The 17,885-nt window shown below is 62.4% G+C and overlaps 1 protein-coding gene across 2 annotated transcripts; it reads right to left on the reverse strand.

Moving 5' to 3' along the window:
- Positions 1–693: 693 nt before the first annotated feature.
- On the reverse strand, positions 694–17,602 carry KATNB1 (katanin regulatory subunit B1). Of its 2 annotated transcripts, none has more exons than XM_036440285.2 (20): positions 17,448–17,602; positions 16,028–16,314; positions 12,503–12,633; positions 9,593–9,710; positions 6,729–6,829; positions 6,203–6,244; positions 5,551–5,634; positions 5,278–5,393; positions 4,864–4,935; positions 4,191–4,341; positions 3,859–4,049; positions 3,642–3,772; positions 3,319–3,369; positions 2,677–2,744; positions 2,427–2,522; positions 2,193–2,342; positions 1,866–1,942; positions 1,716–1,790; positions 1,394–1,510; positions 694–1,103 (listed from the first exon to the last, which is right to left on the reverse strand). In XM_036440285.2, exons 2-20 carry the CDS (start codon positions 16,065–16,067, stop codon positions 971–973), a joined length of 1,944 nt encoding a protein of 647 aa, XP_036296178.1. In that variant the 5' UTR covers positions 16,068–16,314; positions 17,448–17,602; the 3' UTR covers positions 694–970. The 2 variants fall into 2 exon arrangements, with proteins under 2 accessions (XP_036296178.1, XP_036296177.1); XM_036440284.2 differs by having other exon boundaries at positions 2,427–2,546.
- Between the last annotated feature and the right edge of the window lie 283 nt (positions 17,603–17,885).

Raw genomic sequence — 17,885 nt, forward strand, 5'->3', positions numbered from 1 at the left:
CCAGATCACGGTCCCTCAGAGAGCTGGAGTGCCAGACTATATGAACTAATTCCTACTGTAACACCTCGGCTGCGCTCACTGCCCAAAAAACCTGGCGGGCCGGATCAGACTCCTCTGAGGGCCGCATGTGGCCCGCGGGCCGTAGTTTGAAGACGCCTGGCTTACAGGATACCCCCCCCCCATGGGGGGGCTAAATTTGGTCCCAGCCTTGAGGGAGCCTGTGCTCAGTGGGGTCCCCCCTCCAACTGGAGCTGAGCCCACTGGGTCGGGTTGCTTATCCTGGCCACCAGCACTGGGGCTGCTGCAGGGAGTGAGGTGTGTTCAGAACCCACAGGGGAGGATGGGGGTGTCCAGCTCTGTCTCTGAAGGCCTCCGGGACGGGGGGGAGCAGGCTGGGCTCTGGGGCAGCACGGTGGTGGCGTGTCCTGGCACCCTGCAGTTGTTGGCATGGTGGCATCCACAGGACAGCTGGGAGTGTGGCTGAGACGGGGTGGTGGGGCTCACTCTCACCTATCTCCCAGCCCTGGGGGAAGATTTGCTACTTCCCCCAGATTAAGCCTGAATGGGCCCTTTCCTGTTGGCCTGGCGCTCTGCTGCCCCCTGCTGGCCACACAGCCTGGTGCAGGCCTCTGCCTGCAATCCTGCACCTGGGAAAGCCATGGCGAGATGCCCCTTTGGGCAAGAAAACCAGGGAATAGTTACAAATTTAATAAAGTTTCTTATAAATTACAGCGGCAGCCCCAGGGCTCAGTTGGCTGCCCCACGAAGCGAGAATTGGGCAAGCTGGGCAGCCATAGCCGCACGGAAGTTGTCTGAGAGTTCAGGGCTGTGGAGGTGGCCAGTGGGCCAGCGCCGCCACCTCCAGGATGGCCACAGGGCAGAGGCTCATGGGCCGGTGGGTGCACAGGTAACGAGTTGGGGTGGAGGCCAGGCCCCAAGGGTTGCCCGGTGCCCCCACCCATTGGGGTCCTCAGTCCAAACTGGCCATGAGCAGGTGCAGCTCCCGGAAGGCACTGCCGTGGCGGCCGCTCAGGCCCGACTTGCTCCTGACGAGGCCGCTGATGCTCTTGAGCTGCTTGTAGCAGAGCCGGCACTTGAGCAGCCTGCGGGCGGAGGGCAGCACTAGCAGAGGCCCCACTGTCCCTGGGCCCTTCTGCCCTAACCTCTCCCGCCCGGCTCCCAGGCCATGCAGAGGGCACCAGGGCGCAGGGCACAGCCAGGCTGTGGAGGAACCCGGCTTTGGCTCCCCCCACCCTCCACCCTGCACTGGGGTCTTTGTCCAGGCACAGTGACCTCCTGCATAAGCTGTGCCAGCAGGGCCACCAGCAGTGGGCTGTGTGCCCTCACCTGGCCTGGCACCCCTGCCCCAACACAGGCACTGCCTGGCCCTCACCTCTCCTCCCGGCTGATGTCGACCCCCACAGGGGGCGGGGCGGCCAGGATGTCCGTGATGAGGGGCAGGAAGCGCTGCAGGATCAGCTTCAGGGAGGTGCAGCCTGTCTGGACGTAGCTGCAGAGGCAGGCGGGTGGATGCAGCCACAGCCAGGGAACAGCAAGTACAGAGAGAGGGGCAGAGGGTGAGAGGCAGCACCTTGGCCTCTGGAACTTGCAGGGGGCAGCATGGCTGCACAGCCACCTCCCGTGGGCACCACCTGGGGAGAGACCCGCCCAAGCCCCTCTGCCCTCCCCCTGGGAGGAGGGGCTTCGCGGCGTACCTCTCGTACTTGCTCTGCAGGAGCTTCTCGATCTGCGGCAGGACCGTGGTGCACAGGTCCAGCTTCCACAGGGAGCTGGGGAAGAGGCCGGGAAAGGTGCCCTCAGCACCCAGCCCTGCCCGCTCCGCCCGCCGCCCCGCTGCCACTTACGCTTTCTGGTTGACGATGTTAAGGAGGTCCACCACCACCGACAGGTCATTGATGGCTACGGCCGAGTCCACCGACGTCTGTGCAAACAGAGCGCCCGTCAGAGGACTGGGGGAGGGCCCTGCCGCCGTGTGTGGTGTAACAGAGCCCCCCGGTGTCCGCACAGGCCAGGCCCACGGGTGGGTGTGCAGCAAGTGGCGGCTTGTGATGAGGATGGGAGAAACGGAGTCACCCACGGTGTGGTGACGGCTGCCTCCCCCCATCGGCCGTTCCTGCGGCCCTCCTCGGTTCTGCCCTAAGCCCGGGGCGGGGGCAGGGGCAGGCGCTTGCCTTGATGTCGCCCGTGGTCCACACGGCCCTCACGGTGTCCAGGTTCTTGTGGCGGCTGGTGAGCACCACGCACATGGTGTCGTGGCCTTTGCGGATTTGCGACATGGCGTCCTCGTCGACCAGCTCTGTCTGCTGGGGGATCTTCACGGCCTGGGGGACAGGCCAGATGCTGGCAGCGAAGCTCTGCCCTCGCCCCCGGGCCTCCACCCACCCTCGGGCCGGGCCCCCACTCACAGGCAGGAAGTCGGAGGCCTTGAGCCCGATGGGCTCGTTGCGGGTGGCGGGGATGATGGCGGGCTCAGCCTTGGGCGCGGGGGTGGAAGTGACGACCTGGGGCCAGGGTGGGACCTCGAGCTGGAGGGGTCCGAGGCTCAGCGGGCAGCCGGCCGGAGGGCTCCCTCTCTGCCCCCCAGATGGGCAGCCCCTCACCCTGGCTCAGGGCTCCAGCCCCTCTGAGTCTCACACGCCCTCCACCCAGACATACGTTTGGCACCGGGAGTGGCGTGTCCGTGGCTGGGCTGGGCTTTGCTGCCTCCTTGGCTGTGGCCACGTCTGGGGGCGGGAGGAAAAGATGTGTCAGGAAGGAGGCGGGGCTCAGGGGGGATACTCTGGACGACACCTGTACCCGAGGGGACAGGGCAGGAGCCAGTGGGGAAGAGACGTCAGCAGTGTGATCCTCGGGAGGCCCAAGGGCAGGGGCTGGGCTGTCCCCCGCTTTCTACCTACCCAGCCCCAGGCCTGGCAGGAGGCAGGCACCTAGCCTGTGAATCGATGGGACCAGGGAGCTCCAGGCAGGGCAGTCCGCCAGCTCACGAGGCATGTGTGCCGGGGCGCCGGCGGTGAGGGGCTGACGAGCCACAAGGCCCCCCACCTACATCGGCCCCGCCTGTTCCTCCACAGCATGTGTCCCATTTCCGGGCTCATCTGTGGGCTTGAGAGGAGCACCTGCCTACCCTGTTCCCGCTCAACCACCAGGGACCAGCCTGGGGCTTGGCACACACAGTAGGAGCTTGGCACACAGTAGGAGCTCCTGAGCAAGCGGCAGGGGCTGAATCTGTGCGGGGAGGGGCTCCGAGGGGAGAGCACCGAGGAGCTGGGAGGCCAGCTCTGCCCCGCCCTGACTCACCGTCCTCGGGGGGTGCTGGGAAGGGCTCGCTTCTTCGAGGCGGTGTCCGACCTGCAGAGGGGACGGGTTGGGGACTCGTGTCAGCTGCCCAGGGCTCCTGTCTGAGTCCCTAGAGCTGGGAGCCTGTCATGAGGATGGGGTGGGAGGTGCACACCTGCGACCCTGTCCTGGCCCACAGACTCAGTCCCACCCCTGCCCACCCACTCGCCCCTGTGGCGGGCGGGCGGGCGGGCGGGCAGGGCACTGAGTTCCCGAGGACAGACTGGCCGGGCGTGGGGGTAGGAACGAAGGGAGCGGGGCTCCCGGTGGGAGCCGGGCCTCACTGATGCTGTTCTTGGGCTGGAAGATCTCGTTGTAGTCCTCGGCGTTCTGGATCTCCGCGCGGGACTCCCGCTCGTCCCGGTCGTCCTCGCTGCTGGGGCTGCGGCGCTCGCTCTCCGAGTTCTGCTTCACCCTGCGGGCAGCAGAGGAGGACGGCCAGTGAGGCCAGGCCGGGCCCCCCAAAGCTCCCCCAGGGAGCCCCCCGAGCCCCGAGCCCACCTCTGAGGCTTGCTGCAGGTGGTGCTGGGCCGCTCGTAGATGCGCCGGAGGGGGGCGGTGGGGAGGGGCGGCTGCTGCGCCAGGAGCCGGCTGTCCTGCACGGGGTCCTGGGCCACCGTGCCTGTCCTGGTGACCCGGGTCAGGTCCACCACGTATGAGGAGACGTTGCTCTGGGAGAAGGCCACGCCGATCTGCAGGAGGCGGCAGAGCAGTGGCTGGGGGAGGTGGGCAGGAAACCTGCAGGGCCGGGGGGGAGGGGGGGGTGCCTGCTGGGCTGGTGGGAGCAGCTGGGCAGACAGTAGCGGGGGAGGGGGTGCGGGCAGAGAGCTCACCAGCTGGTTGTTGCAGATGGCCAGGTCAGCCACCTTGCCCCAGCTGACGAGGACCATGTCAAAGCAGCGCTCGGGCTCCCAGCCGTAGACGCGCAGCGAGTCCTGGCAGCCGCTGTACAGGCAGCAGCCGTCGGGGTTGAAGAGGATGCTCCTGGGCAGGCGAGAGAGGCCATGGGTCCCAGGAGACTGGGGAGGCCGTGGGGAGCCCAGGACAGGAGGGAAGCCCCCCGCACCCACCCTCACCCCCTGGAAGGGCTGCCCCTCGCACCCACCCCTCACCTCCAGGAGGGCTGCCCCCTGCACCCACCCCTCACCCCCGGGAAGGGCTGGCCCCCGCACCCACCCCTCACCCCCCAGGAGGGCTGCCCCCCGCACCCACCCCGCACCCCCCAGGAGGGCTGCCCCCCGCACCCACCCCTCACCCCCTGGAAGGGCTGCCCCTCGCACCCACCCCTCACCCCCTGAAGGGCTGCCCCCCACCCACCCCTCACCCCCCGGGAGGGCTGCCCCCCGCACCCAACCCTCACCCCCCAGGAGGGCTGCCCCCTGCACCCACCCCTCACGCCCCAGGGGGGCTGTCCCCCGCACCCACCCCTCACCCTCCAGGAGGGCTGCCCCCCGCACCCACCCCTCACCCCCCGGGAGGACTGCCCACGCCCAGTGGCCGGCGTACCTGACAGGCCCCGGCTCCCCTTCGATGCAGCTCACCACCTGGAACTTCTCCAGGTCCCAGAAGCGGATGGTCCTGCAAAGGCAGCCAGAGCGCTGGCTCCACACAGGCCTCCTCCCCCTACACACACACCCCTCCCTCAGGGCCATGAGAGCAGAGCCTGGGGCAGGCTGGCCCTGGACAGGCAGGGGGAGGGACACAGTGGGAGGCCAACGTGAGCCTTGGATCTGGACATGCCCTGAAGGCCCAGGACACAGGCCGGAAGCCAAAGGCCCATCTTGGGCTGGCAGTTTTTCAGCTAGAGTCTCAGGCATATGACACCCTGGGCAGAGGCAGATTGGGGACAGATACACATCCGCTCCGGCAGCCATGTGAGGAGCGCAGTCACAGGCGGCGGGCCCTGCCGCTCCTTCTCACCTGTCGGAGCTGCCGGACGCCAGGAGGTACTCGTTGGGGTGGAACTCCACCACGTTGACGGGCCCCGTGTGGCCAGGGAACTCGGACATCATCTTGCCAGCCGTCAGATCCCAGAGCTGGGGCAGGCGGGTGGAGGTCAGGACCACCCTCTCCCTCTGGTCCAGCCCAAGCTCTGTCCACACACCACCTTCCCATCTGCACAGCTTGGGACAGCAACCCCAAGGGGGGAGGTGGGGACCAGCCTGAGCGTGACCCGCAGACACCGGGGGCTACCTTCACTGAGTGGTCATCTGCAGCCGATGCCAACCACTTCCCGTCGGGGCTGAACCGGAGACACCGCACAGCCTCGCTGTGCCCCTGAGGAGGACAGAGCACGGGCTCACCCTCGGGGTCCGGCCCAGGGCCTTCCCTCCCCACCGCCCCCCGCCACCCCGGCCTTCGACAAGCAGGCATCCTGGGGTGCGGGCAATGAGGGGAGACGTGTAGGAGATGCCAAAGAGGGACACTTCCCAGGGGACCGTGGACTCCCAGGCCTGCAGAGGCTCCAGGAAACCAAGATGCATGGTCAGCCTTATGCCTCTTTTTAGAGTTAAGTGCCCCCTCTTCACGTCAAAGGGTCTAAAAACCTCTAAGAATAAAAAATAAAAAATAAAAATCTCTTTAAGAGTAAGCCTATGTTAAACTCAGTGCTTCCAAACTTCTATGCACAGGCACCCCTCCCCCTGGTTTTGGGGGGATTCGTGGAGAGCTGGGGGTCCAGGTGGACCACGCCCAGCACCCTGCTCCGCTCCGGATTCACATGATTCACATTTCTCACGCTCTCACCCATGTTGGACAGCAATGCCCTCCAGCCCTGCCAGTGCGGCACCACCATGCTCCGTGCCCGCAGGGAGCTGTGGGATGACCACCGCGGGGCCTTCCTTACCCGGTACCGGAAGACGCAGCCTTTCCTCCTGATGTCCCAGAGCTGCGGGAGAGGAGCAGAGGGCAGTCAGGACAGGCACAACCCAGGCCGTGCCTGCACTGGGGGGGCCTAACGCCTGGCCCCGAGGCCAGAGTGTGGCTGCAGGTCATTAAACCCCCAAATGACAGAAGTCTGGAAACTGCTCACTAAAGCTGGGAATTCTGCTTGGCCGGTGTGACTCTGATTGAGCGCTGACCTATGAACCAGGAGATCATGGTTCGATTCCCGGTTGGGGCACAGGCCTGGGTTGTGTGCTTAATCCCAAGTAGGGGGCGTGCAGGAGGCAGGTGATCAATGATTCTCACCGTTGCTGTTTCTCTCTCCCTCTCTTTAATCAATAAAAACATATTTAAAATAAAATAAAGCTGGGAATTCCAAGCAGAAATGTCCCATCTCCCTTCTCTGTTTCCGCACAGAGAAGACGCCCCACAAAGAGCTGAGAACCGACTCCCAGGCAGGAGACCCCGGGCTGGGAGTGGCATCTCACCTTGATGTTCGTGTCCTGGGAGCCCGAGGCCACAAACTCGCCGTAGGGGTGGAAGTCCAGGCTGCAGATGCTGGCTTTGTGTCCCACGAGCGTGCGGAGAACTAACGAGAGAAGCAGAGACGCCGGCTCAGAGGCTGTTGGGTTTGTGTGGGGCTTTCATACTGAAGAATAACACGACTTTAAAAAGTGGGGCAAAAGTCAACCAGGGTCCTACCACCCTAACAACTAACTTCCCTCTTTTCCTCCTGAGAGCCATTTCCGACGTTATCTAAACCTCGGGAAAATGCATCGCAGTCCCCCAGCTTTTGCTCTAAGCTTGTCCCAGTGTGTTTTGGAGAGCAAAAGGGGGAGGGGAATGTCAGGCAAAGGGGAGTGGTGGGCAAAGCATCCCCCCCCACCACCACCAAGTAGGGCGAGTAGAGGGTGTGCCAGCTGTGGCCCTGGAGGCAGGTAGCTGTGAGGACTGAGAGGACACGGGGGGACATGCTGGGCCTCAGAACCTCAGGGGTGGGGGGCCAGTGTCCTGCTGATTCCCACCTTTTGAGGCCCTGCAGGCAGCTCCATAGCCCTGCTCAGCCCACAGGCAAACAGTGTTCGTCTCTGGTCCGAATCAAATTTGTCTCGTCTGGCCTCGTGTGTCTCGCTTTTTAAAAGATTTATAATTCTACTGTCCGCATGAAACCGATCCCCCGTGAATGCTGGGGCCGACAGGCAGGAGCCCAGCCACCCTGAGGTGTGAGCCGAGGTGACGCGGGTGCTGGGAGGTAGCGAGCTCCCTTCAAGGAGGTGGTCGCACGCCACCGGGGTTTCTGGTCAAGGCGGCCTCGGGCACGCACTGCCCAGCCCAGGGCCTGGAGGGGGCAGACTGCTGGCTCCGGCTTCAGCCCACGGCCCTGCATCCCACAGCAAGGTTTCCAAAACCCTGCCCCCCCCCGAGAGGATGTGGCGCGGCCCGCCCTGCGTGGGCCGGCTTCGGGAAGCGGGATCCGGCTGGCCCACCCTGGCCCTCTGGCTGCGCCACGGAAAGCAGGCAGGACCACATTCTTCGGGCGTGACTGCTGCCCTTGCTCTCCTGTCCCAGGAGGGAGGCCTGGGTCACGGGCGCTGCAGAGTGTACACCATGAGGGAACCTCCCAGCCAAGGAGCTGCTGCTCATCCTTCCCTGAACCCCCGGGTGATGGGCTGCCTTCAGAGCAGCCGCCGTGAACCCCCTCCGTAGCCTGCCACTGCCACGCACGCCACCACGGTCTCAGCTCTTCCTGCCATGGCTGCCGAGGGAAGAAACTCAAGGTCTCCCGAGAAACTCCCCAACTGAGCCACCGGATGACGGCGGAGCACTGGGATGGGAATTCTGACCTCAGGATTCGAGTCCCAGCTTCCGCCTCCCCCAGCCAGAGGGCCCTCACGGAGCTCAGTGGCCTCCCTGGGCCCAGTGTGCCTATCCGACGAAGAAGGGGGCCCTGCCAGCCTGGCTCTGCATCGGTCAGCTGGCAGCTTACTGAAAGCCGATTCTGGGCCTATTCCACTTCTGAGTCGTGTTCGCTGCGAGTGGGGTCTGGGCCACGTTTGTAAGGAGCCTGAGAGCGGCCACTGTGGGGACTCCACGCCCAGGAGTTCCAGACAGGCCTCCGGCTTCCACTGCTTGCCCACCGTGGGGAACGCTCACGTTTTCCCGTGCACGCGAAATGGCTGTGTCCGAGGACGCACAGCCCCGTCCTCCCCGTGTCCCCCGCTCCGGTGCCGGGAGCGGCTGGTGCCGTCCGCTGGGACTTGGTCAGCAGAGACTTCCCAGGTGGGAACTGCCTTCCGCCGAGCCTTTCTGCGTTTTCTGCTGGTTCCCTGGCCCCTTGGCTCCGGCAATGCCCCAGCACAGACGCCGTGGGTCCTGCGTGCGGCCAAGCAGTGGGGGGCGTACGCGATGCTAAGCATGCAGCCCGCACCAGGGGGCAAGCGCACGCACGAGGCCCGGCACCCAGGACACAAGAAGACCACTGCCCTCGGCAGAATGGCCCTGGCCACTGAGTGTGGCTGACAGCCACCGTCCTCCAGCGGAGGCAGAGCACGCCCCCCGGGAGGAGCCCAGAGACCTGAGTCTCAGCCAGGCATGGGGGGGGGGGGGGGGGGGGGGGGGGGGGGGAGGGGAGGATCAATTCTGGGAAAAGCAGCCTTGGCAACCTCACGCCCGCTTCCTCCCCGCTTCAGCGGTGGCCCCACCCGGCACGCTGGAAGCCCAGGCCAGCGGCGGGCAGCAAACCGTGGCCTCTCCAGTTGGCCTGCAGTGTTCAGTGCTGCCATATGCAATGCTCTTAGAAAGAAATGGCAGCGGAACCATGTTGTTTAGAAAGATGGAGGGAATGAGCAAAACACCAGGTTAGAGGGCAGAGGCTGAGGCCTCTGTCAGGGGAAGGAGGGGAAAGGTGAGTATTTGTACACCGACCGGTTCCTGCCTTCTTACACTCTGACTCCTATAAAGGCGAAAACTAGACTGAAACCACCAGAGCGGCAGCAAACAGAAGGGCTGGCCACCCAGGCCCCACCCTGCAGGCGGCTGAGTGGGGGCCGCCCCGTGGGGCCACCCGCTCCCCAGAGTGCCCCTCACAGCTACCTCACTCCTGTGTGGCCTCCGGTGGCACCCGATGTCCTTGCAGGTTCTGAATCCACAAACGTACCCACCCGCCCACCCCCACAGCTGTCTGCTCGGACATTCACCAGGCGCCTCCTCGGCGCCAGCATTCAGAGATGGGGGCCAGTGTCCCAGGACGGAGCACCCCTCCTAGTCAGGACGGGCTTCCCGGAGGAAGCGACAGGACGGAGCCCGGACAGCAGGGCGCAGGGAGCGCGGGGGAGGGAGCGCAGGCACCTACTTTTGGCAGCTTCCAGGTCCCAGACGCGGATGGAGCCGGACTGGGAGCCGGCCACGATGAGCTCCTCGGGCGCGTTGAGGCGGACGCTCTCCACCGGGGACGTGTGCCCCGTCAGGCTCTGCGGGGAGAAGGTGGCGGCTTCAGGGTGCTTCCTGGACAGACCCCCAGGTGCTGCCCCAAATTATGGGTCCCCAGGAAGTGTGTCCGCGAGAAGTGGCTCAGGAGACGGCGGCTGAGCAGCCGCTTCTCCGGCCTCAGCTCTCAGGGCTAAACGTGGGCCAGACCCGTCACACCCAACCCCGCCACTGCTCACTGTGCGCCTGACAGACGCCACCTGCAGAAACGGCCCTGGGCCCCTGCGGGGGTGGGGGGGCAGCTGAGTCCAAACTGCGGCCCACTGGGCTCTGCAGGAGGGGACCACGGCAGAGGAGAGGCGGGCTCTCAATGGGACCCCTTCCTCCCCTCCACAATGCCCGTGTCCCCAAGCGCTGACCCACTGGAGGACCCAGCTCCCAGGAGGAGGCTCTCAGAGCCTGCATCTTGGGAGTGACTTTGCTGAAAATGTGAGTCTCCCCCAAACTCAGAGCTGGGGCGCTGGGCCAGCTGAGCCTAGGAGGGAGAGGAGGACAGTGCCGGCGTTTCCGGCTTCTGGAGAGGCCAGGTCTGAAATCCGGGTGTCTGCCACTCCGCCCAGCACTGGCCACCCCGAGGCACAGTAGTGACGCCATCAGTGTTTGCTGACCTTCCCCCTGGGGGTTGGGGACAGTAGGGAAAACTCAGTGGAACTACCCCAAGGCCAGACAGTTACAAGCAGCTGGTCTAACTCCCAAATGTCACCGTGGGTCCATACTCCACGGAGGGCAACTGGGCACACCCACCCGGTGAGAAATGCCCGTTCCCGCCCACGCAGACGCAGGTGCAACAATACACACCCAGGTCACTCACTGCAGCGAATGCCTTGGACAAAAGACCAGAAACAATACAAAGGCCCGTCACAGGACACTGTGTCATCATGGCCACCCACGCAATGGACTGCTAGTCATTCAGCAGTGAAAATGGACGGGCAACCCCCAGCCTAGGGCGCAGACCAACCTCCGTGCCACGTCCAGGTGGAAAGAGATGGAGACAGTGTGTATAGGGTGAGGCCACTGGTAGAAAAGGGGGGAGGGGAGCAGACATGAACATCCGCTCCTGAATGTACGAAGTCATTCTGAAGGATGGAAGGGCGCCCGGGAGCCGGGAGCGAGGCCGTCTCCAGGGAGGGAGGTGGGGAAGGGGAAGGAAGATGTGTCACTGCTCACTGGGTGTCATACTGAACGACGGGAGGTCACACCCTCCAAAATGCACAGACACAGACCACAGTGACTGCCACGGAGGGAGCGTAAGTTCCCTGAGTGGGAAGGAACTTGGCAAGTTAGAGGCCCTGCAAGGCCTGGTCTGTGGAGAGCCTAGGGTGGGGGTGGGGCGTGTTAGGGGAGGGGGAGGGGCATGGCTCAGCTGAGGCCCACGGGAGCCTGTAGCTGCACCAGTGTGAGAAGCTAAGTCTAGACCCCAAACTGTCCCCTGTGCTTCTCTGAGGACCAGAGCCTAGGCTCGCTTCATGTCCATCTCTGGTCTCTGCTGAGTTTTCTAACTGTGTACGTTACTCTGTCATTAAGGGACAGGGCACATTTAGATGTTAAAAACGAAGGGAAACAAAACAAACGATTTCAATTCTGTTCTGAATTCAACTGCCACTGTCCGGACCCCTGGCTGCGGTCTGGGTCAGACCTGTTCTCTGATGGATCTCCAAGTCAATGAGCTAAGTCTCTACTGACAAATACCACCTCCCGTCCTGTTTATTCTTTATCCTGATGTGGCCAAGAGTCAGGAGTGTGATGCCGGGGGCTGTGTGGGAAGAGCGAGGCCCGTGCTCCCAGTGGGAAGGTAAACGGGTTTCTGGAGGGCAGTTTGGCAGCAGGGTTTAGAAGCTTTGTGAAAAGTGAACACCCTCAGATTCAATGCAACCATCACAGATCTGCTCACAGATTTAGCCGGTGAGGCTGTTCACCACGTCGCTGAGCAGAGCCAAAGGCTGCGAGTGACCTCCATGCTGGGAACAGGGCGGGGCCCAGCCCATGCCAGCTCACTCCATGGCACACCAGGAGGCCATTAAAATCATGTCATTCAAGGAGATTATTCTGACGCAGGAAAATGCTTACCTCTTGTGTTTTTTAAAAACCAGGCCACAGGACAGTGAGAGCGTTCTGGAAACATACTGCTATTAATGTCTGCGTGTGCACCTGTATGTGTGTTGGCACGTGTGTGTGTGTGTGCAACATAAATGCACAAGTCTGCACGTGTGTGCATGTGCATGTCTGTGTGTATCAGCAGACCAACAACCAGCCGCAGTGGTCTTGGCTAACGGGGCCGCGTGTCTGCCGTTTTTGTATTTTCCCCTCTGCATGGCTTCCTGTTTGGGAACGGTTTTCAGCACTGACTGCAGCTATGGGGCCAGGGGAGGTCTAATCGAGAACCAGCAGCGCTCTGCCCACTCCAGGCCGGCGCCCGAAACCCTTCCAGGGGAACGAGGTGGAACTATATCGGTCACCCACACACAGCTGCCAGGCGGGCGGATGGGCCCTGGGCGGGGGGGGGGGGCAGGCTCCCAGGCTCCCCGGTGTGGGCACCACCCCCCGTTTGGTGCCCGCACCTGGTGACACCCCGTTCCCGAGGAGGGGCACTGTCGCTGCCCTCTGCCGCTGTCCTGGGACTCCCTGAGCCCACAGCTGGGGGAGGGGTGATGTCGTGCTGTGTCCTCTCCCTTCCCCTCGGGATGGGCCCCCAGAGGACAGGTGCCTCTCCCACCGCACCCATCCCGCCCGCAGCCCCTCCCGCCCTCGCCCCCCCCCCCCCCCACCGGCCGCTCACCATGATGCAGTTGGGCTTGTTGATGGACCACAGGTTGACACGGCAGTCGTCCCCCCCGGTCGCCAGCAGCCGCCCGGAGCCTTTGCCCAGCACCAGGGAGGACACATTGCTGGCGTGGGCGACAATTTCCTCTGCATGGGAAAGGGCAGAGGGGAGGCAGTCAGGCCAGTCAGGGGCGCAATGGGCCGCATGGAGGGGAGGGCCTGGCCCTGCTGGGCCACCAGCTCTGGCACCAGCGGCCCCTCTCAAAGGCTCTGCCCCTTTGGTGCCCAGACACCCCCCTTTGGTGCCCAGACACCTCCCGTTTGGTGCCCAGACACCCCCCCCCCCCGTTTGGTGCCCAGACACCCCCCGTTTGGTGCCCAGACACGCCCCCTTTGGTGCCCAGACACACCCCCTTTGGTGCCGACACACCCCCTTTGGTGCCCAGACACCCCCGTTTGGTGCCCAGACACACGTCCTTTGGTGCCCAGACACCCCCCGTTTGGTGCCCAGACACACCCTCTTTGGTGCCCAGCCACCCCCCGTTTGGTGCCCAGACACCCCCCCCCCCCATTGGTGCCCAGACACCCCTCCTGGCACCTGCTGACAAGCAGGCCTGGGCCTGAGACAGAGATGACTTTCTCCACTCCGCTGACACCTGTCTCACCCTAGGCCTCGTGATTTTCTTCCCTTTTCTGCACATCAACTGGTAATACTACTGACGCACTATGCTCCATTTTTTAAACTGGCTTGCTATTTTTATTCTGTCTTGCAAGCAATAATATTCACGGGATCACAAGTGTCATATGTCCACTATGTTTTTTCTATGACACGAAAAGCAAAAGGAAAACAATTATTAGGATAAAAAGTATTGTGCTAAGTAGCACCTAAGCACCTCGCAGGCTGCCCCTCGCTGCGCACACAAACCCCTCTTTGGAAAGAACTTTAAGAGCCGTTCTGGTCCACGCTAGACAAGCTGCCCACAGCTCGAGTCATGGCCCCGGTTCTGATCTGAGCTCTGACATTGCAGGCTGTGTGGCTTTAGGCAAGTCACTCACCCTCTCTGAGGACTGGGTCCCTCACCTGGTAAGTGGGGTTAATAATAACAGTGCCAGAACGTTGACCTATGAACCAGGAGGTCAGAGTTCAGTTCCAGGTCAGGGCACATGCCCAGGTTGCGGGTTTCACCCCCAGTAGGGGGCATGCAGGAGACAGCCAGCCATTGATTCTCTATAATCATTGATATTTCTCTTTCTCTCCCTCTTCCTCTCTAAAATCAATAAGAATTTTTTTTAATAAAGAAATGTTAATAATAGTGCCTGGCTCATGGAGTTGGTGAGGATTCAGTGAGAAGGTGCCTGCGAGCTGCTGGTAGGGAGTGAGCACTCCGTGGCTATGAGGCAGGCTAAGGACTAGGCACCACGCAGACAGCGAGCACTGGGGCCCAGGTGGGCAGAGAGGGTGGGCTGTGTGAGGAGGGGGGCAAGAGGGTGTGAGGGGGTGGGAGTGAGGGCTGACCAGTCAGAGGGACATAAGATCACTGTGGGCAGCCACAGGGCCCCTGGCCGGGACGCCCAGGGCAGCAGTGGGGGCAGCAGACTAAAACCCCAGAGGCATCAATGCTCCGAAGGGAACAAAACACAGGCAAGGAACCAGGAGGCCGCCCAGGTCTCCCAGCTCATTCCTGAGTGAGTTCCTCCCGGGAGGGAGGAGTACCAAGACAGGTCTCCCCACTCAGACAGGGAAAACCCTACTGTGCCGACGCCCTGGGTAACTAGGAGGCCTCCCACAGCTAAAGTGCTGTGCGCGTGAAACTGTCAGATGCCTGAGCTCCTTACCTCCCACCTGAACGCTGGCTGGCTTGGCCCTGCCTTTCAGATAAAGCAAAGCGTCCGAAAAGCTGGGATCCTCACCAGCCTGTGGCACCACACTCTCCCCAAAGCTGTGCTGCAGCCGTGGCCTCCTCGGACTTCTGCACCGAACTGCTGCCTCAGGGCCTTTGCACATGCAGTTTAGACCCCTACAATGCTCACCTACCCCATCCTCCATCACCAAGTTCACTGCTTCAAAGCACATGCCCAGCTGAGAACTCGAGGAGAGACAGAGGGGTGTGGCCATCTGATTCCTGCCTGGCGTTCTCAGGCTCTGGACCCCATTTCACAGGGACCTTTGCCTATTTTGCCCCCTACGACCTCCCTCGTTGTTGAAGGCATAGGTACATAACCCTAACAGACAGACAGCCACGCTGTCCAAAGGGTACCTTTCTCGGGAGCTGGTCACAGGATTCTCCCAGCACCCTCGGGCTTAGAGGAACCATTTGAAAATGGTTCAAACCTCCCATTTTACAAACGAGGACACTGAGGCCCAGCAAAGAGCTGCGCCCAAGTTCCCACAGTTAAAAAAGCGAAGGCCTGCCCCAGCTTCTGAAAACAGCCCGCGGACAGTTCACAGCACGGGGCTACCAGTCTGGGCACCAGGAGTATACCAACCAGTTACTACAGGGGGGTGGGACCCACAGAGGCACCGACGAGGAGGGCCGCGGTCCTCAAATGTGATCCGGGGCACTTTGGGGTCCTCGAGAACCTTCCAGAGGGTCCAAGAGAACAAGTCTGTTTTTCTGATAATACTAACATGGTATTTGACTCTTAGGCTTCTGTTTGCGCCTAAGAATCTAGTTTCCCAGAAGATGCGTGGTGTGATGACATCATCACCAGTGGCCTGTTTGCCTGTATGTTGATGTTTGGAAAGGTGTCGGTATGGCTGGCACGGTAAATACTGATAGCTAGAACTCCCATATACAAGGACTCCGGGGTACTCCGTAATTGGAGTACAAAGGGGTCCTTGGATCAGAGTTTGGCACTGCCACAGGGCAGTGGTTGGCGAACTGTGGCTTATGAGCCACATGCGACTCTTTGGTCCCTTGAGTACGGCTCTTTCACAAAACACCACATGTGGGCGCACACGTACAGTGCGAATGAAACTTCTGGCCATGCGCAGAAGTCAGTTTCTGGCTCTCAATGGTTGTACTGCTGATATTTGGCTCTGCCGACTAATGAGTTTGCCGACCACTGCCATGGGGAGGAATGACTGCAGTGGGTCGTGCTCACGCTCAGGTGCATTGCAGAGCCCTGTCAATGTCCCTCTGCCTACCCTCTCACCCTGCCCCCCGCCCCAGGATGCCCTCAGCTGATGGCGGACACTTGGCTTGTGAGATGCCTGAAAATGTCAAGAATATCTTTCAGAAATCTCGCCCCATTCCACCTGTCAGCCTAACTGCAAATCCTGCCCTAAGCGCTTTATTACATTTGTTTTCTCACTTGAATCTCTAGAACGTAGACGCAACTATCTCATGGTGCAGGCAGGAAACTAAGTCCCCTGGCCAATGTCACCCAGCAAAGCGCCAAGGTCAGGATCTGCATCTTGATCTTACCCCAGGCCTGGGGGGGTCTCCGCTTGTGCCAAGAGTAGAAGACAAAGCTGGGGGTTCAGGCTCCCCCCAGCCAGTAGGATACATGTGGCGAGAAAGAAAGAAGAAGCACTCACGCAATTTCCAGGCTGTCTTGGTGACCACGGGGGTGGCCATCCTTCAGCTGTCTGGCACTTGAAGCTCCACCCACAAAACGGACTGCTTTGCTCCAGGGGTGGGGGTGGATCCCCCCCAGACCCGCCAATCAGATCGGCAGGGAGTTCCCACACATCCAGGCAGAGGGAATGCCTTTCTCTGGGACCAGCTCTCGGTTTCAAATCATCCACAGGAGCAGCCTGTTCACGCCCGTCCGGATCCTGGGTCATGGAATGTCAGGCTCGAACCATCTCAGCTCAACCCTGGGCTGGAACGCAAACAGAGGTGATGGCTTTTTAGGAAACACTCGGTGGGAGCTTGGGGGGGTGGAAGGGGGAAACCCTGATTTGCAAACTGCAGCTCCCTGCATCCCTGAGGCCACTTAATAAAGACACAGACAGACACCTACCAAAGCCAGGAGCTGCACTGCAAATTGGGGTTGAGAGGCAGGAGAGGGGGCACCTCAGACAAGGTGACCTGGAGACACAGGGGAAGGTCCTCCCGGAGGCCAGGATGAGGGGAGGAGCTGGCTGTCTGAGGTGCAGCAGCAGCAGCCGCCAGGTGGGGAAGAACATATGTCTGTAGCTCAGACAGATTTCTGAGTCACTGTGTGGAGATGGGTGGAGTCCAGGCTAAGGGGCACATAAGGGGTAACCCCCTCCCCCCCAAGACAGGTGCTGAAGTCTTCTCTGGGGAGAATGTCAAACAGGGCCCTGAGGATCTAACCCCCACCCCCACCCCACCCCCCGAGTTTGTGGCCAAGGAACTAATCCTGGTCCCCCAAATTCCCAAAGAGGATGCTGGGAACTAGGTCTCCAGCCGGGGCATGAGCCGGTATGACTCCTCCACCCTAAAAGGCCACCTTAAGGTGCTTCCAACCTACCTCCTCCAAGCTCTTTCCCCAGGAAACCTCTCCTCTCCCATCCCTTCCCCCCTGGGTCCCCCCGTCCTGCCCCTCTCGCCCTCCACTCCTTCTCCCCGCCTCCCGCGTCCCCCATTCACACACACTTGTCTGCTGAGCTCCCTAACTTGGCCCGGCCCCGCCAGACCCCCTTTACTCCGCGTTCCCCTCGGCTACCAGGATCCCCATTCATTCATTCTGCTGCTTCCAGCGTCCCTAGCCACCCCCCAGCCTCCCGCGGACCCCCGGCTCAGCTTCCGGCCTCCCCGCTTTGCCCTCAGGCCTCCACGCCGGTCCCGCCCCTCCCGCGGCGAAGGCTGGTCCCTCGGCCTCCCCGGGTCCTCCCACTCCGCTCCGCCGGCCGGTGGGGAAGGGCTCCCACCTCCCCGCGCCCGCAAACCTCTCCGCCGCAGCCCGGCCCGGCCCGGCCCCGCCTGGCTCGGCCCGGCCCGGGGCCCACCGTCCATCCCCTCGCCCCCTCGCCCCCCGGCCCACTCCACCTGCAGCTGCGGCTCCCGAGGCCAAGGCTCTGCTCCACGGGCGACCCCCACTTGCCTCCATCCCCTGCCCTGATTGGCCGCTGCTTGACAACCGACCCTCACAACAAAACCTCCGGCTCGGAGCCCCGCCCCTCCCCGACGCCCCCACCAATCAGCTGCCGCGGGAGCTCCGCCTCCCGCCAGCGTTGGCCAATCGAAGAAGGCACTTCTGCCGCTTTTCCCAAGTTCCCGCCCTCTCTTCCTGAATTGGGCTAATCACGAGGAAGAAGAGTGCAAGGGCCACCCCTCGGCCCCTGATGAACCAATGCGGGCTTCCGTTTCCTTGGTCCCGCCTTCGCCTCAAACTTTCCCTTTCATCCGCCTCGCCTACGCTCCCTCGAACCTCGTTAGCGTTTGAAAAAATTTGCGGGACGCCCTCCAATGGCGGCTGCACCAATC

The sequence above is a fragment of the Pipistrellus kuhlii genome, unplaced genomic scaffold, assembly GCF_014108245.1.
Source record: "Pipistrellus kuhlii isolate mPipKuh1 unplaced genomic scaffold, mPipKuh1.p scaffold_m20_p_17, whole genome shotgun sequence".
Taxonomy (NCBI): domain Eukaryota; kingdom Metazoa; phylum Chordata; class Mammalia; order Chiroptera; family Vespertilionidae; genus Pipistrellus; species Pipistrellus kuhlii.